The sequence below is a fragment of the Trichomonas vaginalis genome, chromosome I, assembly GCF_026262505.1.
Source record: "Trichomonas vaginalis G3 chromosome I, whole genome shotgun sequence".
Classification (NCBI taxonomy): Eukaryota; Parabasalia; order Trichomonadida; family Trichomonadidae; genus Trichomonas; species Trichomonas vaginalis.
The window spans coordinates 16166586-16189841 of record NC_067203.1 but is presented as its reverse complement, the minus strand read 5'-3'; the positions used below and the strand labels follow the sequence as shown (position 1 = coordinate 16189841).

Here is a 23256-nt window from a genome sequence, read left to right as displayed (position 1 = left end):
AGATTTTCATTCAATGAACATATATATAATTACATATTATCATTTTTGTTAACCATATTATCATTGGTTATGTATAGGATTTTACGTGTGTAACTCAAGAAATGAAACAATTAAAGCATAAATCATAGATTTTTGGAAATATTCATATTCATATCGATATTTAACGTTCTGTATTAGATCACGGCATTCTACAATCAGAGTAAATGTGTATTGAAGTTAGGGAATAATTAATTTCATACTGTTGGCAGATTTTAAAAAAAGATAAATGCGATGGTTTTCTTTATTTATTGCCCAAAATCAAATTCAGGCTAATCACAAATCATTTTTCTGAATCATCTCTCACTACTATCGAATCCTTCAAATATATTTTTAAGTTTTTTTGATCAAGATTAAATAAATTTTGAAATGAAGCCATGAAATAGTTACCATATTTAAATACTGTCAATATAAATTGATATTGTCGCTTTAACTTTGATTGTTTGACCAAAATGTTATACATTATTTTTTTATTCTGCACAATTCGGAGTTATCTGACTGAATAATTCATCTCTTCTTGACTGCAATGTGCCATATATCTGGACATATTTTTATGGATCCTCAGATCCACGTTTAAAGAAAAATGAAACCTATCAAACAACATTTAATCCAGCTGAGAATGTTTTAAATTACCATTTTCACGAATGTAAATTCATTAATATTCAAAATAGTGCAATAAATTTCACTGAAATTAAAAATATCCATTTCCTCCATAGTTATTGCGAATTTGCATCATGTTCAAATACAGTAAGTGGTGGAGCTATTTACTTTAAAGGTGATAGTTCCATTGTCCAATATAAATTTCAAGCAAAAAACTGTTCATTACAATCAGGATATGGAATTTTTTGTTATATTGCGATAAAACCAGAAAATTTCAGCTATTCGTATTTTGCTTCTCTTTCAGAAAATGGAAGTAATGAATCATATGGAAATGATGTTTATTTATCGTATGGAGGAACTTCGCATTTTATTAACTCAAATTCTAGTCTTAATATAGTAAATTCGATTCCAGGAATAGTAATTGGTACTCCAGAACCAGGATCAATTACAGGGTATTCGAATTTTATTAACAACACATCAATGTACATATTATGTCTGGAATATTACGGATATAGTGTTTCCATAAATCGAATTGACACAAAATATTGTAATATTATTAATAATTCTAAAATAAGTAGTAGTAAGGATCCTCCATGTACAATTTTATGCGAAGGAATTAATGCCACATTCACAAATTGTAGCTTTTCCGGTAACGGTGATGAAATTGCTCTCTTTGCTAATGATCGCTATGGAAATACAGCTGAGATTTATGTTTATGATAGTTATATTGATAATCTTGGAAATATCGTTTTTGGAGCTGCTGATGTTACAGAAAACATACAAGATTCATATACTTTCTTTGTTGATCAACTTGCTAAGATTTGTTCGAAATCGAATAAAACAGTTTGCACATGCAACAAAACAACAATTAATTTACCCCTTATTCATACCAAACAGTTTATTATGCTTTATCAAAAGAACAAATAATTCCAAATTGTAATAAATTATTTTTGTGATTTCTCTTCTTTGAGTTCAATCATATTCCATATCTAAATTAAAAATAATTTTTAGTTCTAGCCTTCCCAAAATATATGATCTTTTCTCAGGTAAGAAATGATGAAGAAACAGATTTTTTACATATCCTCATTGTTGAATTGATGTTTATTGAGTATAGATTGTTTCATATAATCATATTTTTAATGGAATTGAAACATATCGAAAATTCAGATTACGTTGCTGGGAAAGAAGCCAAATGCTTCATTAGCAGATACTGTGGGTACAATTGATGGATTGCTGGAAGGACTATCAATGGAAAATAATTGTTTCAATCATAAGCGAAAATTCTGTTTCTGGAAGATTCGATGTATATTTAGTCCATTCAACTGTCTCAAGATTCAGCTTGTAGATGTTTCCGTGGCAAACATTCTCTGGACAGACAATTACAATAGATTTGACAAAAAAGTGCCATTCTACAATGGCAACACGGACATGGTTTCATAAAATTCGCATTAGTTCATGCTATCAAAAAAAAAAAAAAAAAAAAAAAGGTAATGGGGCTTCCAGGCACTTCGTGCCCTCTAGCCCCGAAGAAACTAGAGGAGGAATGATACAAAGACCAGATGAAAAAAATAAAAATATTATAATAAAATTAAATTTTTAGTCTTAAATTGTTTTTTTATTCGGTATATTCTGAATCTTGAATGTCTTGGAAATTTTCTTCTTCTTCGCTCTCTGAGGTGAGGATTTCTTCGACTTCTTCTTCTTCGCTCTCTGAGGTGAGATTTCTTCGACTTCTTCTTCGCCATTGGGAGCAACAAATCCTGCGATGAAAACTTTGTATATACCTTCTTGAGGAGTCTCTATGATGAAAGTCGTATTGTTGAGGAAATGGAACTCGACATCTTGAACAAATTGGCAACTGCTGTGTGTGAATTTTGCAATTGTGAGAGGCTTTCCTTTATAGCCCTTGGGAAAGCTTGAGATAGTTACTGTTCCTCCATATGGAACTCTGGCAGGAATATCTAAAGCAACAGTTGTTATAACGTGGAAATTGTCTACGAATTGAGGCATAGGTTCAATGCAGTATAGTCGTTTTGACTGGTTGTCTTTTGTGTAGAAATATAAATAGAATGACCTTTCACCATGTTCATTCAATTCTTCCAAATAATTGTATGAATTTGGATATAAACGGACAAATTCAGCAATTTAACTTCTTGTAAATGCTTCTGCAAGTTCTTTGGAAACAAGTGAATGAACTGGTCAATAGCTTGCAACGCTATGAGATTGGCAGTAACGGGTAAATATGAAGCAAACATGTCAACAAGTACGCCAGGGTCTTTGATTTCGTTTTCAAGAGGCTGAATGGCATCCATGACAGCTTGAAACATCTCGTTATAATCTCGATTGTCTTCTGAACCCCACTGTTCATTTAACTTATCTAACAATTCTAACCTTTTCTTTGCGTATTTTCTACGAACTTTCTCTGAAAGAGGAGTGTCGCTATCTTGTGTGTCTTGAATTTGAGACTTAAATTGTTTGCAAAGGCGAGATATCGTGTTTGCGACCTAGTGGTCATTGCAGAATGTGTTTCTGTATGTTCGATTGGATGTGTTTCTGTATTTTCGGGTGGTTGTGTTTCTGTATGTTCGATTGGAGTCTGATTGGTATGAACTTCTTCTGAAAATGCTTCTGTTCCGATAGTTGTTGTTGCCTGACCTGTTGGCTGAGCTGTTTCTTTGTGCAAATGCATATTGTCCAAATTGTCTTGAATTGTATGAGGAAGTTGCTTTGGTATTATAGGAGGTCGTAAGGGTTTTGAGAATGGTGAGACATAAGTTGTAGGAACTTTAACTGCAGAGGTAGTCGACGAATTGTTTGCGACACTTTTTCTTCCTTCCATTATGAAAAATAAACTGTTTTTTTCGGACTACTCATAGAAAAGTTTAAAATAAACCGTTTTCGTCAACGGTAACCCCCTCTATTTTTTTATTTTATTTAAAGTTCCGTTGGCAAACCGTTCCATCTCAAATATTGAATGAACTATAAACGTTTTTTGTTTTCTATATATACTTTTTTGTCCAACGGTAAAACTTTTTACACAACGGTTTTTGAGAGTCGTCGCCGTTGACTTTTTTGTAGAGCACTCAAAATAGTATAACTTTGTCCGGACAAGTAAGGGTCTATCGTCGCTACAGGAAAAGTTACAGGCGTTCCAAGGAAGTATACTTTGAGAAGCCTTTTCCCCTTATAGAATGAGATAGGACGGTTATTTTACAAAACTGACAACACTTTGACCGAGTAGTTTTTTGTGCTGAACAAAAAGTGTCATATAAACATCTGTCAAAAACCGCTTTTTAACTTCACTTAAAATGCCACGTAAGCTACGTAAGAATATACGTAAGAGGAAGGAGCATTGAAACATCCAATAGTAAAACTGACACCACAACAACAGTTGCAACAACAAATGATGAATGACCCCACTATGTTGCAACAAATGTCAAGCAACCCTATGCTTTTAAACCGAGTTATTGGTGCACAGAGTGGAGGTTTAAGAGCGGCACTTTTAGCGAAAATGGCAGGCTATGGTGGAGCTGCAGACGGAACAGCTTATAACCCTCAAAGTCAAATGAATTTGAGTTCACTCAAAAATCAAATAACAGATGTCAAAAAGTCAAACATAGACATACAGAAACAAATAAGTGAAAACGAAAAGAAACTAGAATATGACAGACACACAAAGAAACTCAATGAGTTAAACGTAGAGAAAAAGAAGAAAGAAGAACAACTGAAAGAACTAAGTACAGAGGAATATGCGAAAAAAGTGTCAGAAAAAGCAGCAGAAGTAGCAAAAATGGAACAAGATGTTATAAATTTGAAAAACCATACTACTCAATATAAAGTACTGAAAGATGAAGAAATAAAACAAAAAGCCCTGAAGACATATATGGATAGCGATGAGTATAAAAAAGAAGTTGAAGCAAATGTAAAGGCAGAAAAACTTTTACAGTTGCAAAACCAAACCGTACAGTATGAAAACTTAGCACAAGAAAGTAAAAATAACGACGCAGCCATGCAAAAGGCAATGAAAAGCGCAGAATATATAAAAGCTAACAATGACTGGTTAGATGCCCAAGCCAACGCTAAAGCAGCCCAACTTATAGGGTCAATAAGGACAAAAATACAAGCGGATGAAGACAGTTCAAATGAAGCTTTAACAATGCTGACTTTAAGAACGCCTTCGAAGCTCTTCATAGTAAGGTGAAACAAGTGAACGACTTCTCATCTGGAAAGAAACTGAAGTCTGAAGGTTTCGACAAAGAGTTAAAGAAGTAGCACAAAATATGACGAAAATAACAGATGCAGCAACGAGACAGGCAGTTCAAAGTGCCTATGACGCCGTTAGAGCAACTGTTGTGGAAAGTCAAGAAAAAGAGTTACAACAGACCAAAACAGACCTAGTAAATGCTTTCTTAAGAACGAAAAGTCAGGTAGGACATTATGCTGCAGATGGAACATATGTGCCAGCTGGTGGAACTTATATACCACCAAACCCTCCAAGAGAAGCACCTGCACCAGGACTACCTAAAACATTTACATCGTCACATGGACACAGACACAGGCATGCACCAAAACCAACACAACAACCAACACAAAACCAACACAACAACCAGCACAACAACCACCTCACAACCAGCACAACACAACACAACAACCAGCACAGCAACCAACAGTTCAAAACCTGCACACAACAACCACAAACAGAGCAAGGACATAAAAGAAGTAGAGAACAAGGAAACCAAGAATTCTTAAAAATGCTTAAAGAAGAGTGTGGTTTCCCAGATACTATTGACTTTAGTGACAGATATAAAGAAGCTATTGAAAGTTCAAGGATGGAAATACTGACCCGAACCTATTTAGCTTTATGGCTCAGCACCAAAACGGATATAATTCAAACCTGGAAAATACAAGCTCGCTAAGGGATATGATTTAATAGCATATCATCCAAATGACATGATGAATTTACTCCGAGATATTTGATGTCAGAGCTAAATGACAATTCAACTTTCGTCATGAAACGCGTAAAAAATAGAGACGGAACGAAAGAACAAAAGCTTATGAATGCGGATGACGTAGATAGGGAAATTGTTAAAAACGGTCTCGGAATATATGAAATGCCAGCAGATGAGGTACAAGAAACTCCACAGGAAGAAGTTCAGATACAACCAGACATGGAAGAAATAGTTCAGCAACAACAGCTAGAAGAGCCTGAAGGAAACGAACAAGTCCTCCTTTGGAAACTAACTTCACAGAACTAGATGAAGATTTGGAACAGCCGAAAAATCTTGACCCTCAACAAGAGTATGCGGAGAATATGGAATATTTCCAAGAGTCTAAAAAAAATTCGGCTGACATAGTAGAAGAATATCGAAAAATGTTTGCCGACATACAAAAGACTCCAACACCAGATGAAAATATTCAGCATAGAATGGAAGTACTGAAAGAAAATGTACACAAATACAACAACCCTTTTTACTTACGAGCATTTAACGTTCAATCTTCGGATGAACTCGGTGAAAATAAAAGGTTAAATTTCAAGAAAACATATAGAAATGAAACATTGTTTAAAGTTCATTCAGAACCTAACCAATATGGAAACAAACCTACTTTTGTTTCTGCAGACGATGGAACTACAATGAGATGGGGTCATAAAGCTAATCCGGATAGGTGGTTCATAAACTTACAACCACAATTCCAAGAAGTTGTAGACGCAATGGAAGTCAATGGTGAACCAGATATAGCTGGTATTTTCAGCGCGGCTTTAATGCCATTGAAAGATATGAAACATGCAGATATTTTGGACCAGTATGAAATGAACATGGCTGATGGAAATATAACACCTGACGTTCTAGAACATTTATCTCAAAGAACTACACAGAACCATAGAGATGGTATATTTGGTGAAGAGTTTAGAAAGAAAGTTAGGGAGAGAGAAGGAAGAGAACCTATTGTACATGACCTTGCAAACGAAAGTTTACAAAATGTCATAAAAACTTACTTTGCAGACAATGAACCGAGAAGGGATGAATATTTAAGAAAACTCAAATGGACAGTACCAAATGAAATGTTAGTATTGAAAAACATGTTCCTTGACAAAATAAAACCAACTACAGAAATAAACGACGCAAGACTGAAAGATTGGGTAAAAGCTTTCCCATTCACAAAAGATATTGTTGGTAACATGGAAAGAAAACCAGAATGGCTACAAAAACATATATTTGGAAACGAGCTTATTCCATATGGACAGGCACTGTTTGAAGAGCTTGAACCGAAACTCAGGAAAGAGTCATGCAAACAATACGCGAAGACTCAAATACAGACTATGACAAACTCTTTCTAGGATATAGGTTACCTGAGATGGGCGACCAGAGCCAAAAGGCAAAAAGGACATGGGAAATTTGCAACATACTAGATGAACATAATGCAAAGATGCAACAACTTCAAGCAGAGGGCAATGAAGGAAAAAGAAGAGTTAAAAACTCAGTCAGGAAGAAAGTAAAGCTTGGTCCACGTGGGTTCTATTATGACATATAAATCCAACTATTCTATATTTTTACTCATATGAAATGTACGCCGCTCAGAATATAACGCCAACAGTTTTGGATGCTATGAATGGAAATGTTTCCGAATGGTATAACGAATGCGACAATGCCATTAGAAGGTCAGAAATAGTTCCTGGAACTTACGAATATACAACTGCTGTTTCTTATGGAAACGTAGGTGAGTTTGGAGAAGGTTCTTCAACAACAGTAGATATTGCTTGCGACAGGTTTCATATAATTTCTATTGACAACTCTTTCTTATACGTGGAACAAGACATTGAAATAAAACCTTCTGCCAAGTTGTCTGACAAGAAAGGTTGCAATGGAATTTTCTATGTCGGATACCAATATGCTCCAGAAGTTTTCATGGGATATAAGATATATTCTAACTCTGACTTAGTTCAAACAGTAACATGGGCAAACTATGAATGGTTCGCTTTGAGAAACTCAGTACAACCACAAGCTAGAGAACAAACAGACCAGTATGCAACTATTGAGAAAATAAGAAGACTTGACCCTAACGTTCCAGGAGTTTATGTTAACCTTTCTGGACAAACTGCAGCAGCAGTAACCAAAGTAAAACTGAAACTTAGAGTTCCTTTGTCATCTTTCCTCATCTTCAGGTTTTTAAGATACTTGCCAAACTGGGCAGGAAAAATTTCTATCGAACTTACTCCAAGCAAAAATAACTTAGTCATTGCACCAACACAAGACCCATTCACTCTTACAGAAGTAGTGGGAACAAATAAAATGTCATTCGCCGACTTTTGCAAAAAAAAGTTGACTTAGACTTTGGTTTCTCAAACCTCAACACTGAAGTAAACTATTATTTCAATGCTGCTGGAGATGCTTGGGACCCAGTTAAGTTCACATGCGAAAAATTTGAATGCAAGAGAATAGAAAGCAGACTTGCAGTCTATATGTTGGACCCAGATATTTCAAATGCTTTAGCTGCCAAATATATTGCAGTTCCACTTATGTTCCCTATACACCAAATATCTGTCAAAGACTTTGCAGGTGAAGTTGGAAACCAAAGTGCTGACCCAGGTGCAAGAACAGATATTGCTTTAACAACTGCAATGAAACATGCAGATACTATGTTTGTACTGTTCAGACGAACTATAAATGACTATTCTTGCTTCTACAACCCTGGTATTAAATATCATATAAACATAGATGGCAAATATTATCAAGAGAAGAATATTCTACAGTTGAGGATATGAGGTCATACAACTTGACATTAGATGCTATGAACTTTAACAACAACTTCACAACAACCATTAACCCTGAAATGCAAAGTTCTATTATGCCATATGTGAAAGTATGGACTCATACAGGAGGTCAAAAAACTCAATATACAAATGGAGACCGTTCAAACTTTGGCTTGGCATTCCATTTGCTGACTCAGAAGACTTTATGGGTGGTATTTCAACTGTTGGTACTGTACAAATACAATATACTGGTGACAGAGACGGTCCAGATGAACTGAGAGCAAAGAAGTTTACAAAACCAATAGCACTTTTCACGGAAGATGCTCTTTTGAAGATTCGTTCGATGAAACCTGCTGGGGCTCCTCAGATTGGCATAACGACAGCTTCCATCGAGCAGATTTTGGCAGCAGGTCAGTAAGTTGTTCTTGAACTGACTTCTCTCCGTCAAATATTGACAGTACGCCAGTTTTGACATAATATTGTAAGATAAACTTACCTTTAGAAATATCTGTAAGTTTTGTTGTTATATTTTTGTCTGCTTCAAGAACTTTCACCATTTCAGTTATACCAACTTTCTTTGCTTTATGAAAATATTTTGGTTCAGCAAAGACTGCTATTCTATAACATTTTCCATTGTTTGTATAAAGAACTATTCTGTCAATGTTTTGTATTGTTTGTGTGTGTAAACTTTGTTCTGCTTCAATTCGAAGAGATACTCAAATACGTCCATCTTTTTATTCTAAGTAAAATGTCATTTCCGAAAAATAGAAGCGTAAGTGTTTCAAAAGGTTTAATGGCGGTGGCAGATGTGAAGTTAAATTCACCAACTCAAACAAACAGTCAAAGTGTTTTATTGTCAATGTCAAAGAAAGAGATGTTGAAATGGGGAAACCATACGAAGACCAAGATGGTATAACAATTGTTCCTGTAAAAGAACAACCAACATATCCTGAAGTTAGCAGAGACTTAAGTTCTGTTGCAGATATTCGAAACGACTACCAACAACTTAAAGACAAACTTAAAACTCAGGAGAAGATTTGTCAAGCTTTGGGTATAATGTTAAACTTGGTTGAGCACAACCCTGTAAAAGTGAACTCATATGTCATCGCACCTCATGAAATTTTGAAAGAACTATTGAAACTTTTGACAGAGGCAGACGATATAAACATCAAAGAAATAGAACCCGACGTTAGTTGCTGTGGTGTTTCATATAATGTCATTGACAAGATATACGTTATGAAAGGAGGTGAAACGTTGAACTTAAAGTATAGTTTCCCAGACGTCATAAAAATATTTGACGACCACAACATTTCATTAAAGTTTATTTGCTAAGTAAATGTCAAAACTTCTTGAAAGATGTTTGAAGAAAAACAATATAGACTTTATTTCATGTAAAGGACTTTACACACTTTTGAACGATATGAAAGACCCTGTTTTGTTTGTTCGTGTAGACAAAGGAAAGTTCTATGTCTTTACAAAATATTTAAACTTCTTAGACAGAGAACTTCAAGAAACGCCATGTGAAAGTTTAGATGAAGTTCTTCTCCACTTTCAGAAAAACTTTTAAATATATATAAATGGCAGAAGACATAGTGGTTTATACTATTACGACTAAAAACCCTGAGTCATATAATTCTATAACAACAAACTTACAAAGTCCTCAAGGACGATATTGTAAACTGACCTTAAACACGATGACGACTAAAGCCTGTTTTGCTCTTTTGACACCAGAAGACTTTGTTGTTGTGAATGGTAAAAAATACTTCTTTGAAGATACTTACTCAGATATACCACCAACAGGTTTTGTTGACTTATTTAATACTTTAAGGACGGATGTAACATGTGCTGCAACTAGAGCAGGTTTCATTATGTTTGGATGTCCGACTGAGTTTACTATAAACGATATGAGCTATAATACAAAACTTATATCTGGTTTTTACTACCAACAGTTTCCTATAACAGGAAAAGGTGTCATACAAGGAATGTCTATTCCATTGACTTTAAGTACACCTATTTTATATATTGTTTCAAACTTAGGTTCAAAGTGCTATTCGAATGTCGACAGAAACTACTATGACCAAAAGATACTCATGCGTATAAACAACACTTTCTCTGCTGGTTTGCCTATTGTTCATTCGAATGCAGAGTTTTCAGCTTTAGTGAACTCAAACACTTTGGCAAACATAAACTTAACCTTAGTTGACGCAAACTTTGTTCCTGTAAAACTTTTATGTCCTATGTATTTGTCAATGACGGCAGAAAGTTTCGAATTGGAAGATGCAACTGGTGAAAGTATTGTACTACAAGAACAACTTCAACAACAAATAGCTCAAGAACAACAAATGCAACAAATGGAACAAATGCAACAACAAGCTCAAGAATAAAAAAAATATTTTTTTTTTATTTTTATAAAAATGTACAGAATAGATGTTTCAGATTTTTATGACTTCCAAGCCTTCAGAAATATGTGTCCATTTAGAGACTATAACAAAGCAGTCGAGAATTTGAAACGTTTAGTCATTTATGTTGACTCTGCCCCAGAATGTTATGTCATGAAAGAATGGGATGTTGTCTTTAACAAACCAAGAGCAACAATAGTTTCAGAACAAGAATGTAGACAGAAACTTAAGAAAATAAAAGTCGTACAAGTTGGCATGAAGATGTTAGATGCTTGGGATATCTTATTGTCAAAGTTAGAAGATTTTTCAGTTCGAGGTATAAAGTTCTATACACCTTCTCCAAACTTCTATTCTATCTTCACTGGATATAAATACGAACAAGTAGAATGGAAAGAAAATATTATAGAAGCTTGGTTAGACCATGTCAAAGAAATTATATGCAATGGAAACGAAAGAGTCTATGAGTATATCTTATGTTGGTTTGCAAACATCTTACAACATCCAAGTGCTAAAAATGAAACTGCTCTCATTATAATTGGAAAACAAGGAACTGGTAAGAATACTTTCTTTACAGATATTTTGTGCAAACTGTTAGAGGGCTATTCGAACCCTAATATGACAAACTTAGAAAACATCTGCGGTAAATTTAACTCTTCAATAGAGAATATGAAACTTATAGTATGTAACGAACTTCAAAGTATAGATACAACAAAGGTTTTAAACTCAGATGCTTTGAAGAGTCTTATAACAGACAAAGTTGGAGTTGTTGAAAGAAAATATAAAGACCAAAGAGTTTGTGAAAATGTTGCAAATTTCATCATGGTTTCAAACAATGTTGTTCCGATGAAGTTAGAAAGTTCTGACAGAAGATATGTAGTTGTCAGAACGTCAGATTCTCATATGCAAGATACAGAATATTTTGACGACTTAGCAGAAACTTTGACACCTAACTTTTACAACCACTTGTTCTCATATTTCATGACATTAGATATTTCTAACTTCAATCCAAGACAAATTCCACATACCGAAGAGAGACAAACATTGTTAGAAGCAAACAAGAGTGTATATGAACTGTTTATAGATGAGACTAACTTTGAGTGTTTAGATGAAAGGTCATTGTACGATTCATATAAACAATATTGTCAAGAGTATGGTTATATGGCAGCTTCTAAACGTACATTCTTGGCAAATGTCAAAAGTCTTTTAGATGTTCAGAACGGCGTATATACAAAGAAAAATTTTTCTGAGTAAATTTAAAAAAAATATTTTTTTATTTTATTTGAAATGTACGCTGAGTTTGTTGGAAAAGACCTAGATAACGAAAATAGATATGCGCTATTCTGGTTAGATTGTCCTTATGAAATGTATGAAAAAAAGGCTTTATATGAAGAATATAGAAAATATTGTCATGAAAACGATATAAGACTAAGCTCTAGAGAAAAATTCTATGCTGGTATAAAACATCTTTTCGAAGTTCGGAATGGCAAATATAGAAAGAAATAATTTTTATGAGTAAATTTTAAAAAAAATATTTTTTTATCCGATAGAAAAGATGACGAAATATATTTCAGTAAACAAGTACATGACAGAAGTCAAAGAAGAACTAGACCCATTCGCTTATTTGAATGTTTACTTCTACCATTTTGAAAAGTCTACATTTGACAAAGTTGGAACATCGAACCAGTTAAGTTTGCTATTGTGACTAAAAATGGTGCGAAATTTGAAGACTTAGACATAGAAGGTTTGTTAGCAGTCAAAGAAAATTTTGACAGAAGGTTTTCAAACCTTAAAGAAGGCAAAGCATACAAACTTGTTATACCTTATGAACCAAAGAAAGCAGACGACTATGAATATTATGAGTCTAAGATAGTTGAAGTTCAAGGTAAATTGGGTAAAAAGATTTTAGAGTCTAAGCCAGTGTTTGCCCCTAAAGAGGAAGAGAACATTGACATTGACCCAGAAATGTTCTAAAAATAAAATTTTATTTTTACATGTCAAATTTCTTTTTCTCTGGCTCTGGCTCTGGCTCTTTCTTCTCTTCTTCTACTTTCTTTTCTTTCTTTTCTCTCTTCTTCTTCTTCTTCTCTGGTGGAGTTATGTCAAATTTGGCGCAACCATATTTATGTAAAAGGTCTTTGTCCTTTAATAGCTCTTCTATTCTGTTTTCTATTTCATCTTCAAGAACAGCGCATGTGTCTTCTTTGCATTCTAAGAACTTTTGTTGGACTTCATCTTTCCAATCGGCGTCATCTCTGTCAACAAGTCTGTCATTGACAAACTTAAAGACTTCTCTGCTTAATGTTTTATGGTTCTTGTCATATTCCCAGAAACAGAACTTTAGAACAAATTCACCTTTCTTGTTTACACTATGTAAGATTTTATGGTCGACAGATGTTTTGCTGTCAAAAAGCTTGTCTCGAATATAGATAGCGAAATCGCTAGACATTTTCAAAAAGATAAAAATTTTAATTTTTCTAAAAATATGTTAGAAAAAAAGTTTGCTGACATTGACAAGAAATTTGAGAATGTTTTAAACAAGAACAAGAGGAAGTTAGAAAATGCTCAGATAAAACCCATACATGACAAGTTCTTATTTGCTCAGAATGGTATAACAGGTCTAATTGCACCACCTGGGTCGGGTAAGACTTTCACTTATCTTAAAATGGCTGCACAACAACAAGAACTAGATGAGAAGAACCCATTCTATGAGTTAGTTGTCATTTGTAGTACTTCTGGTCAATTTGACCAAACCGTCAATTCGTTCAAAGATATTATAAAGAAGTCTAAGTTAGTATGTATAAAAGACTCTGAGTTGTTAGATTGGATAAAGAAGTACCAAAGAAGAGTTTTGAAGTATAATGCTATAAATGAGTATATAAATTCGAAGTTTAAAGACCCAAATGAGGAAATGCAGAGAATATTAGAGAAGAAACACTTCAGAAACAAACAGAAAGAGATAGAATACATTTCGAAGAAATTGCAATCTTACGATTGGAAGACTTACCCTCATAGATGTCTTCTTATCTTAGATGACTTTGCTTCTCATCCTTTGTTAAAGAACAGAGAACAAGACATGTGTCGAATTCTTAAGAAGCTCAGACACTTTAACATCTCAGTTGTCATTTGTGTACAGACAGCAAAGAGTTTAAGTAAGGATGTTAAAAGAATACTTACTGACATTATACTTTTCCCTGGATTGTCAGAAGACGATTTCATGGAACTTATGAAAGAGTCCATGGCAGGTAAGTTTGACAGACATGAACTATGGGAGAAGTATAAAGTCATACAAGACCCTCATACTTCTTTCAGAATTCATATCTACGCAAACAAAGTTCAAATTGTAAAAAGTCAGCAAAAATAATGTTTATGTTAGAATGTTAGATCTAACATGTTTTCTAACATGTTTTCTAACATAACTATTTACAAGCGTTTTACATGGTATATGTTGCGATGGTTCATGACTCTAAACAATTTCGTGGCTTCAATTTCTTCTTTTAGTACATCGAATGTTTTAACAATGCCGAAAGTTTCTTTATACTTCTTCTTGACATCAGATAGAAGGAAATCGTCAGCTGTTGGATAGTTTTTGTTTAGAAATGCTAACATGTCCATTTTGTTTTCTGCTGGTTTCTCTGCTTCTTTCTTTAAATCTGCATAGTCGTTTCGCATACGTTCTATCTCTTTGACGGAGTAGTTATATTTCCTCATTGCTGCTTTACATTTTGAACATTGCGGATTCATTTTTGCGTTATATTCTGAAACCTTACCTGCTAAAACAACTAAGGCGTCAATGGTTTTCTTCATCTCGAACATAGCGGGTTTTATTTGTTCGTTCCATACCTTACCCCTACTATCTTTATCTCTTATTTCCCAAACACATTTTGCAACTAATGAAACAAAGTTGTCGTAGGTCTTAAATTCTTCGGATTTGTAAAGGTCAGAGATGTTCTTATATACCATGTCGCAATCTTTGTCCATAACCTTATGGTTGCAATGAAAACCAAGGAATTCATAATTTACCTTTCGTATGAACTTCTTTATTTCTACTGAGTCAGTTGCTTTGACTTCTATTTCGTCAAATTCGGGAATAGTGAGCTTTTGTTGTTGGATTTCAGGCAATTTGGGTAAATGGTCAATAATGTCCTGCATTTCATAAAGATACTGTTCATTTGTTTCATCTTTCGCACTACAGTCTAAATTACTTGTTAAAAGTTCTTGCTTTATCTTCTGGATTTTTGTTTCGAAAGTATATGAAGAAGGAATGAAGCTTTTCATTTCTACTAACATAGATGTTGGATTCATGACTAACGAGTTTGGTGCTGTAGTTGCTAACATGTTCTTACAATAAAAATAAAAAAATATTTTTTTAAAAAAACCAACTTTATTTTTTATTTCGGGAAAACTCATGAAAATTCAAGAGTTTTAGACCATGTTAGAAAACGTGTTAGAAAACATGTTAGATCTAACATTCTAACATAAACATTATTTTTGGTGTAAATTTCATGAAAATTCAAGAGTTTTAGACCATGTTAGAAAACGTGTTAGAAAACATGTTAGATCTAACATTCTAACATAAATTATATTTTTGGGTGTAAAATTCAAATTGTAAAAAGTCAAGCTTGAAAAATCTAAGTGTTTAGTCTTAGTAAGATGGTAGCTTCTTAAAGCATATGCCGTCCTTGAGTTTTATGTACGTGAAGAGAAGTACAATGAATTCAATTACGAGTACAATTGCAATGACAACTAAGGCAACTATTTTTGTCTTTTGCCAGCAAGAGTACTTCTTCTCTTCCAATGGTTCGGCAGAACTATACTCACTCATGAGAAATGCCAAAACGGTTTAATAGAAAAAGTGTCATTTTTTTCATGTCCGAAGACTCGAAGGTGCAACACTTCCAAAATACCGACGAACTCAGAAGAGCAGCATGGCAGTATCTTCTTGACAACTTCTTTGAGTTCTCCAGGAACACCTTGGAAAATGCTGAAGAACTCCGACATAGAGAATTTGGAGAAATTGCACTCCAATACTACATTGACAAACAAAGGGTAAAATAAGACTAAAAACTTAACGTTTAAAAAGTGACATTTTTATGAGCTCCGAGTCACCGAGAAAACTTGGTCAGATGTTAGCAGCTTACTTCCCTGAGGAGGATGGAAGCGTTACATACGTAAGGTTCAAAAACAACGAACCTGGAATTGCGTACCAAATTCGCAATTACATGACCATGGAAGAGTACGAAAGGTTCCTACAAGAGAAACCAGCTCTAAACAACTCAGAAAAGAAAGAATAAAAAGTTTAACTCGTAATTGTTTATTTTTTTACTTGTATGGGCAAGCTGCAAGAATGAAGTCGACTATCTCGGTCTTTGTCTTGACCAGTTGGACTGCTCTTGCGAGTACGTCTGTTTTGCGGTCTCCAGCTGGTGTCTGACCTTCGTAATTGCGCATGTTCTTGAGAGCTCCAACTGTAAATGGCTGTAAGATGAAGAGTCTCTCAGACTGCTTGAGGTAGTCTTCACGGTCACGAACCGAATCTGTGGTACGAGTCGAATCGGTCGATTTGAGGGAAGAGAGTGAGAGCCTGTCTTCTTCCATTGGGTAGTAGCATACTCTTTGCGTAAGCGGTTCAGACCTTCCTCGAACTCTTGGTCTCTCTTGGATTGAGATTGGAATTGTGGGGCAGGGTTTTGCATAAACATCCAAGGGTTGGGGAAGTAAGGCATAGGCTGAGGAGGAGGGTAGTTCGGGAAGCCTTGTGGTGGGTAGTAACATTGAGGTGGAAATTGGTAGTAAATCGGAGGTACTTGCTGGAACTGAGGTTGCTGAGGAGACTGTTGTGGTTCTGCAGCTTTCGGTTTTCTGGTTGGGATATGGGCTCGGTTGGTGGGACGTCGGACATCTGTTTGTGGCTTAACCGTCGGAAGGAAAAACCTTTCCTGTCGGAAGGAAAAACCTTTCCTTTGGAAGGAAAAACTTTTCCTGTCGGAAGGAAAAACTTTTTCTGTCGGAAGGAAAACTTTTCTGAAGTTCGACCAAAAGTTCTCAATTTTCGAAAATTTGAATGGTTTACGGACGGACAACTGGAAGAGTCCTTCCTGTCGTCGGGAAAATTTTTCCAGTTGTCGGGAAAATTTTTTCCAGTTGTCGGGAAAATATTTTCCTGTCGGATGGAAGGACTCGGAATACCAGAAGGATTTGACGAGGCAATTTACCTTATAGAGATAAATGAAGTTGTTAAGCAGTACTTGCGCAGGGTAATGAAGCCCAAGGTCAAGTTCACCAGTATTTCTGGAAGGTCTACACTTCAGCTCGAGACTTCGACTGGAATTCCAATTCAAATACCAGACGGGACAGCCTACGACGACATAAAGGACGCCAAAAGAGAAGCTCTTGTTAAGTTCCTAAACAAACGTCCTTGGATAAAAATACCAAACAAGGAGAACCCCCTACCCCATATGAAATTGGCAATTCAGTCTCTCCTTCACTTCTCGGGTCAGCCGTTCTACATAACCTGTGAAGGCGACATCCAACCAGTTCAGTCAACCTTAACGTTTTGAGTAAAAACATTTTTTTTCATTTTTTGAATGAAGCAAGTTAAATTCGTCCCACACCAATCTCAATGGACCGATGAAGAGTTTCAAGCCATGGTTGAAGGCGTTGAGAACGACATAGACGGCGAACTTGAAGGAGCTCAAACCACAATTGCAACCAAAATTGCACAAGTCAAGGAACAGATAGCTCCACTTAAAGCTACCAAAGCTACTCTTGACCTCATGGATACTTACCGTTTAGAAGTAAAGAGTGGAATAAGACAATTAAAATTAAAACTTCTAAACTACGAAGCTATACTCCAAAAGTTAGCAGAAATGAGAAGACTTTACCAGAGCTACTTACATGTAAGGGACTTACCTTCAAGCAGTCCGACCAAAGATGAATTTTCTGACATTGTCCCAATTTTGTCCGAAAGTCAGCTCAGATGTTTCGAACTGCTCCCAACATATCCAGAATATGAACGTTTGCCTGAACTCTTCCGCAATCTCAAAAAACGTTTTTTGGTTCTCATGTTCGAAACTTTTATCGGAAGAGACAACAAACGTTCAGAAGAAGAACAAGATATTATTTTAAACTTGTTGTATGACTTAACCGTCATAACAAGCTTTTTGAAGTAAAACCGTCATTCTCAAACCACTTCATTTTTTCGATGTCCGAACAAGCACCGAAGCCGAACACAATGGCAGATGTCCTTTCAATGTTGCCAGACAAGCGCCCAGTTCAAATTCAAATTGCAATTGAAAGCTCATCTGACAAACACCGTTAAGACTCTCCAAAGTAGTCTTATGAAGAGATGACCAATCTCAAAGCCGATGTCCTCATGAACCAAGCTTCCAATGAGAAATGCCTGAACGATTTCACGGAAACCTTGCGCATTACGAGAGAGAGAACCGAGACCTTGCCAGACTCATCTACCGTTTCTTCGAAGAGATAGACGCCATCTGGAAGGTACTCGGAAAGGACAGAACCTCCAACACCGTAATTCGTGAACCAGAATTGAAGAAGGAATTGTCGAGGAGAAGAGGAAGAAGAGGAAGAAGAGAAAGAAGAAGAGAAACACGAAGAAAGGAAGTTTGGGCAACCCTTGTTGCCGATGACACTTACGAAATTTCCCAACCCTACCCATACCAAATCCGCAACAAGGGAGACAGGCAAGGTTCTTACCCCAGTCCTCAACAACTTGGGACACTTGAACCTTACCCTTCGGAATCGCGGTTCAATCTCCATGGGCAAGCTTGTCGCAATTCAATGGGTTCCAAATCCAGACAAGAAGACGAAGGTCAGACACATTGACGGTGACAAGCTCAACAACCGTAAGGAGAACCTCGAGTGGTTCTAAGAGTAAAAAAATTTTATTTTAGGGGGAAACCCCGAGTAAATTTAGGTGTTTATTTGGATAAGTATGTGAAATTAAGGTCAATTTGCAAAATTAGTTCCCGACCTTTGAATTGGACTCTTTCGTTCTCCCAGTTGCGTAGGAGGTCGTCCCAGAGGAGTTGGTAGATTTGCCAATCCAAGGACGATTTGTCCTCCCAGGCATTGAGGATGTACTGCTCGTAGAGTCTCATGACCTCTGCCTTGCACCAGACACCCTCTTCCTTGGAACGTAAGGCTTCTTCGAAGTGCTCGAATGCGATTGGCTGCTTGACCATCCGAAATGACACTTTTTGTACGTTTGGTCAATGTTCGTGTCTCGTGCCATAGTCGACGAAAATACAGACAAACAGGTTATATATGAGTTTGAGACCAAGAATGGTGTAACTCGACCTGTCCGATTCAAATTCGAATAAAAATTTTTTATTTCATGCAATGTTTTATTTCTGTGCCGTCTTCAAGTATGCCCCAGTACTTACGCTTGGAGAGGACATGAACTTCGGTGAAAATTTTGTCCAATTTGAATTGACCCATCTTTTCACCGACCATGCCCATTTCAATGAGTTTGTTGTACCCTTCTTCGTTCGTCATGAGTGCGTCAATGTTCTCATAGTAAACCTTCACTTTGGATTTGACTTCGGAGAAGAACTCATTGTAGTTGTCAAGGACTGCCTTTGCGAACTGAGGATAAGACCAATGTTCGACAATAGGTTTTACTGTGGTTACTAAGCCACCTTGACCTTGAGTAAATTCGTATTTCAAAACAAAAGGGGAGAACCTTTCAACAAAGTTGTCGACCTTCTCATAGTGTTTACTCTTCATCTTTTGAGGTTTTTTAATGGAATATCCCCATGTTGAATTCATAAGCAATTTGAGTGTCATTGCAAGTTTGGGGTTTGAAGCTTTCCTAATATCATACAGTTGTTGTATGACTTTTCCAACTGTATAGTTCCTTCCTGGGAACTCACCATCTTCGTTTGGAATTCCAGTCGGGATATATTGGACGAACCTCATGTATGCAGCGTTAAGGTCGACATAGTATATCTTTTCATCTGAGTCGAACTTGTCGCAACCAATGGGTCCAGTTCGTGGAAATTCAAGTGAGTCTCTTATCTTCTGAGAAACTTCGCCTGCTATCTCATAAACATCGTCGAAGCAACCTGTTTCATATAAAACCTTCTGACCTAACTCCGATGCTCTCCAATACAATTTGACGTCAATTGGATGTCTCAATGGAAGTTTGTTTATAGCATCTTGAAGTTCTTGCAACCTCATTGGAAGTTCTTCTGGTTCAGGTTGGTATCCGAACAATCCAACTCCTTTTGGAACAGTGTACTTCTTTTGTGCTATAACTTTGTCTGGAACAACTTTTGGTCTTGCTAACAATGAAAAGTTTGTTTCGTCTTTTGGTACAAAAGTTTCTGTCAGCTTGTCATCTGGAATTGGTTCCAACAAACCTTTCTCGAAAAGAATGTTTACAGCTCTGACAATGTTGCACTTGCCTTTTCCGAACAATGGGTTTGTAAGACTTTCGTTCAACATGAAGTGGTTGTGGACAATTGCAATCTTCAACCATGGTAAGTCTTTGTCAACAACATAGTCGTCATGTGAAGAACCTTTAGCTGTAGGTATGTTGACTCGGATATTGACATTTGCCAACGGTGCAATTTTTGCCAATTGACCTCTGAGAATGTACCTTGTCTTCACACATGACTCAAGATACTTCATCTTCTCTTCTGTAACAAGACCAGAGTTCCTGAGACATGTAAGAATGCAAGGTTCGTTGACAATTGTTTCAATTGAATTGTAAATTCCATACCTTGTCAAGTCAATGTCAGACTTATTTATGAAGGGGAAGTATCCAGCATGTTGTCTGACTGCTTGGGGTTAGGTTGGTACCATTCGAACTTGACACTTGCAATTCCTTCAATTGCATTCAAAATGTCTGAGTCGGAGTCAACCATTTGTTCTCTCTTTGTAGTCTTGAAAGCGTCAAGAAGCATTGCAGCTGTTGTGACATTGCCATGTGCATAGTAAATGTGACCATCCAAATCTGTTATGGTCAATCTGAGATTGTGTCCTTTCTTATTTCCGTCTTGAATTGCAGCAAGTACACCCATGAAGCCTTCTTTGTTCTTTCCTTCGTCAAAGTTTACTGTAAAGGTTCGACCAGATGTAATTTGACTTCTAACTTCACGGTACTTTTCATATGCATATCTTGTTCTTTCCATGGGAGCATGTTTGTCTTCACCTTTTCCTTTTTTCCTTCTCAAAGGATACAATTGTTCGTCATGTTTCCAATAGAATCTGGCAAAGCCGTCGTGTCCTTCAACTTGCGGTTCAGAAACATCGAAAGGCATGTCCATAAGACGTTCTTCTTCTAACCTCTCTAGTCTGTTTGGATAATTTGCGCGTGCTGTTTCCAATTCCATTTCGTAGCGAAGACCAGACAATTTGTCATAGACTTTTATGGGTCTTCCCTTCCTATATTTAAAATTCTTCGAAACTCTCCAACCATATCTTTGCAACTCTGCTTTTATTCTAGCAGACTTTCTATCCATTCTATATGGGGGCATTTTTATAAAAATAAAAAAATGTTTTTTTCTTTACTTAACATAACCGCCTGCTGCCATAAGTCTTTGACGCCAACCCATACCAGCTAATGAAGGTTGACTTGGTTTAGTTTGGAAACTAAACTTTGGTTTTGGTTTATCTTCCGTTTTTGGTTTCTCTTCTTCTATCGGTTTTTTCGTCACTTTTCGGTTCCTCTGACTTACTTCACTTGCAGGAACAGTTGTGTTGTCAACATCTTCATAAATATCATATGCCATTTGTTTTTGTTTTCCTTTCAACTTTTTGTGTTTGTTGTAAAGTTTAGAATATTTCGACTCTAAGTCAATGAGATGTTCTATAATGAACTGTTGGTCAGTGAAGTAAACTTTTCCATCTGTTGTCTCGAAAGCTCCTTCAGACTTCAATATTTTATTTGTGAGAGTCTGTTTCTTTTTGAGATACTAGCCGTTCCATTTCTATGAAAAGTGACTTTATAGTTAGGGTTTGTATTTCCAGACCTGGCACTTTCTATTATTGAATTTTTCTCTTCATCTGTAAGTTCTTTGACAGGTTTTGACAATGGTTCTGAACTTTTTTTTGTGGTGTCAAATCTACCGTTTCAACTTCTTCGGTCATTTCATCTCAGTAAAAAATTTTAGTTTGGTTTGTTTTCAACTGGTTGTTGTTGTTTTTTAAGTCGGTCTAAAACTTCCTGAGGTATAGGAAGAACTTGACAAACACGTTGTGTAACTGCTGGAAGTCGACAAATCCATCTTGAACCCATTTGTCTCAATGCTGTATTGTTCATTTCATCTCAGTAAAAAACTTTACATTCCCCACGTTTGAGGCGGTTGAGGTTGGTTATTGTTTACCCATTGTTGTGCATGGTTATATCCTCTGTTAAAGAATCTTTCACCTTGGTCCATATAGTGCCCTGCTTGGTTATAGTAGTCATTTGCTTTGTTATAGTAGTTTCCTGCTTGTCTTCCTACATTGTCCATCCATCCTTGAACTTTTCCTCTTGTTTCAGGATTTGGAATAAGATTTGCTGCATCTCGTGCTACATCCCAACCTTTCTGTACAGTTTGTATAATAGGTTGTGCTTTCTCTTTAAGTATACCTAATGTACTCAAAATCTTCCTTCCAACTCCAAATACACCTCTGGCTATTGTTCCCACTGCGGGCAAAAATCTGGATGCAACTCCTGCTAATGCGCCAAATAAACCCATTTCTTATATGGTAAAAAATGACGAATCCAAACAAGGACCCTATGTTTCTAAAGCAACAAAGAAAGCACTCATGGTAAAAATCTTTAGTTCAACACAAATGCTTGTTTATGGATATCTTGGAAAACATTCCGAGGTATAGAGAAGATGGACCACCATACTGGCTAATATTTGTCGGTCAAAACACAAGATACTGTGAAGCCATACCATTACAGTCCAAAAATATTTTAGATATCTTAGCAGCTTTGACAATATTCGTTGACAAATACCATCCAACAAAACTGACATCTGACTGTGAAAGTTCTTTCAAATCAGATGATGTAAAAAACTATCTGCGTTCAAAAAATGTAAACCAATATTTCATTGTCGACCAAAACCATTCTGCTCTTGGTGTCATTGACAGTTGTATAAAAATGTTAAGAGACTTAAACCAACCACAAGGTGGTGAAGCAAATGAAATGTCATATGACGACAAATATAGACACTTCTCCATGGCAAAGATGAGACAAGTTTTAAATATTTACAATAACCGTAAACAAAAAGGTTTGGGAAACCACTCCCCTGAAGAAATGAAAAACAACCCTGACTTAGAGAAAGACTATATATTTAATAGTTTAGTCAAAAGAGACAAACAAGAAAGAATGCCAGGCTTCAAACTTAAGAAAGGTGACAAAGTAAAATAGAAATACCTAGACGCGACCCATATGAAAATACTATTGACTATGACAACAATGGGAACCCGACAGGTACTCACATTCGTGTTCGT

The 23256-nt window shown here is 36.0% G+C and overlaps 13 protein-coding genes and 7 pseudogenes across 20 annotated transcripts, besides 1 other annotated feature; 12 read left to right on the top strand and 8 right to left on the bottom strand.

Annotated features, from left to right (window-relative positions):
- Positions 1 to 7: 7 nt before the first annotated feature.
- On the top strand, positions 8 to 1694 carry TVAGG3_0995650 (uncharacterized protein; the record flags this gene model as incomplete). Its single annotated transcript, XM_001310752.1, has 1 exon — positions 1117 to 1563. One exon carries the CDS (start codon positions 1117 to 1119, stop codon positions 1561 to 1563), a length of 447 nt encoding a protein of 148 aa, XP_001310753.1.
- Positions 1695 to 2251: 557 nt separating this feature from the next.
- Positions 2252 to 3475, bottom strand: TVAGG3_0995640 (annotated as a pseudogene). The gene has a single exon. A coding segment is annotated over exon 1 (1224 nt).
- Positions 3476 to 3944: 469 nt separating this feature from the next.
- TVAGG3_0995630 lies at positions 3945 to 5845 on the top strand (annotated as a pseudogene). Its single transcript has one exon. A coding segment is annotated over exon 1 (1901 nt).
- Positions 5846 to 6346: 501 nt separating this feature from the next.
- TVAGG3_0995620 (protein of unknown function, DUF4106 family) lies at positions 6347 to 6973 on the top strand (the record flags this gene model as incomplete). Its single annotated transcript, XM_051254250.1, has 1 exon — positions 6347 to 6973. The coding sequence occupies one exon, from the start codon at positions 6347 to 6349 to the stop codon at positions 6971 to 6973; it is 627 nt and encodes a 208-aa protein (XP_051079824.1).
- Positions 6974 to 7253: 280 nt separating this feature from the next.
- Positions 7254 to 23256: part of a mobile genetic element that runs on past the window's edge.
- Positions 9180 to 9718, top strand: TVAGG3_0995610 (annotated as a pseudogene). Its single transcript has one exon. A coding segment is annotated over exon 1 (539 nt).
- Positions 10477 to 10770, top strand: TVAGG3_0995600 (uncharacterized protein; the record flags this gene model as incomplete). Its single annotated transcript, XM_051254249.1, has 1 exon — positions 10477 to 10770. The coding sequence occupies one exon, from the start codon at positions 10477 to 10479 to the stop codon at positions 10768 to 10770; it is 294 nt and encodes a 97-aa protein (XP_051079823.1).
- TVAGG3_0995590 (Poxvirus D5 protein-like family) lies at positions 11401 to 12036 on the top strand (the record flags this gene model as incomplete). Its single annotated transcript, XM_051254248.1, has 1 exon — positions 11401 to 12036. One exon carries the CDS (start codon positions 11401 to 11403, stop codon positions 12034 to 12036), a length of 636 nt encoding a protein of 211 aa, XP_051079822.1.
- TVAGG3_0995580 lies at positions 12338 to 12756 on the top strand (annotated as a pseudogene). Its single transcript has one exon. A coding segment is annotated over exon 1 (419 nt).
- TVAGG3_0995570 (uncharacterized protein) lies at positions 12773 to 13063 on the bottom strand (the record flags this gene model as incomplete). Its single annotated transcript, XM_051254247.1, has 1 exon — positions 12773 to 13063. A coding segment is annotated over one exon (291 nt), but the record flags the coding sequence as incomplete, so codon positions are not given.
- Positions 13166 to 14146, top strand: TVAGG3_0995560 (protein of unknown function, DUF4106 family; the record flags this gene model as incomplete). Its single annotated transcript, XM_051254246.1, has 1 exon — positions 13166 to 14146. The coding sequence occupies one exon, from the start codon at positions 13166 to 13168 to the stop codon at positions 14144 to 14146; it is 981 nt and encodes a 326-aa protein (XP_051079820.1).
- On the bottom strand, positions 14206 to 15120 carry TVAGG3_0995550 (organellar and viral DNA polymerase type B; the record flags this gene model as incomplete). The annotated part of the gene is made up of 1 exon (XM_051254245.1): positions 14206 to 15120. One exon carries the CDS (start codon positions 15118 to 15120, stop codon positions 14206 to 14208), a length of 915 nt encoding a protein of 304 aa, XP_051079819.1.
- On the top strand, positions 15876 to 16076 carry TVAGG3_0995540 (uncharacterized protein; the record flags this gene model as incomplete). Its single annotated transcript, XM_051254244.1, has 1 exon — positions 15876 to 16076. One exon carries the CDS (start codon positions 15876 to 15878, stop codon positions 16074 to 16076), a length of 201 nt encoding a protein of 66 aa, XP_051079818.1.
- Positions 16252 to 16684, bottom strand: TVAGG3_0995530 (annotated as a pseudogene). Its single transcript has one exon. A coding segment is annotated over exon 1 (433 nt).
- On the top strand, positions 16968 to 17323 carry TVAGG3_0995520 (uncharacterized protein; the record flags this gene model as incomplete). The annotated part of the gene is made up of 1 exon (XM_051254243.1): positions 16968 to 17323. A coding segment is annotated over one exon (356 nt), but the record flags the coding sequence as incomplete, so codon positions are not given.
- TVAGG3_0995510 (uncharacterized protein) lies at positions 17370 to 17832 on the top strand (the record flags this gene model as incomplete). The annotated part of the gene is made up of 1 exon (XM_051254242.1): positions 17370 to 17832. A coding segment is annotated over one exon (463 nt), but the record flags the coding sequence as incomplete, so codon positions are not given.
- TVAGG3_0995500 lies at positions 17987 to 18676 on the top strand (annotated as a pseudogene). The gene has a single exon. A coding segment is annotated over exon 1 (690 nt).
- On the bottom strand, positions 18726 to 18989 carry TVAGG3_0995490 (uncharacterized protein; the record flags this gene model as incomplete). Its single annotated transcript, XM_051254241.1, has 1 exon — positions 18726 to 18989. One exon carries the CDS (start codon positions 18987 to 18989, stop codon positions 18726 to 18728), a length of 264 nt encoding a protein of 87 aa, XP_051079815.1.
- TVAGG3_0995480 lies at positions 20402 to 21272 on the bottom strand (annotated as a pseudogene). Its single transcript has one exon. A coding segment is annotated over exon 1 (871 nt).
- TVAGG3_0995470 (uncharacterized protein) lies at positions 21920 to 22072 on the bottom strand (the record flags this gene model as incomplete). Its single annotated transcript, XM_051254240.1, has 1 exon — positions 21920 to 22072. The coding sequence occupies one exon, from the start codon at positions 22070 to 22072 to the stop codon at positions 21920 to 21922; it is 153 nt and encodes a 50-aa protein (XP_051079814.1).
- TVAGG3_0995460 (uncharacterized protein) lies at positions 22092 to 22493 on the bottom strand (the record flags this gene model as incomplete). Its single annotated transcript, XM_051254239.1, has 1 exon — positions 22092 to 22493. One exon carries the CDS (start codon positions 22491 to 22493, stop codon positions 22092 to 22094), a length of 402 nt encoding a protein of 133 aa, XP_051079813.1.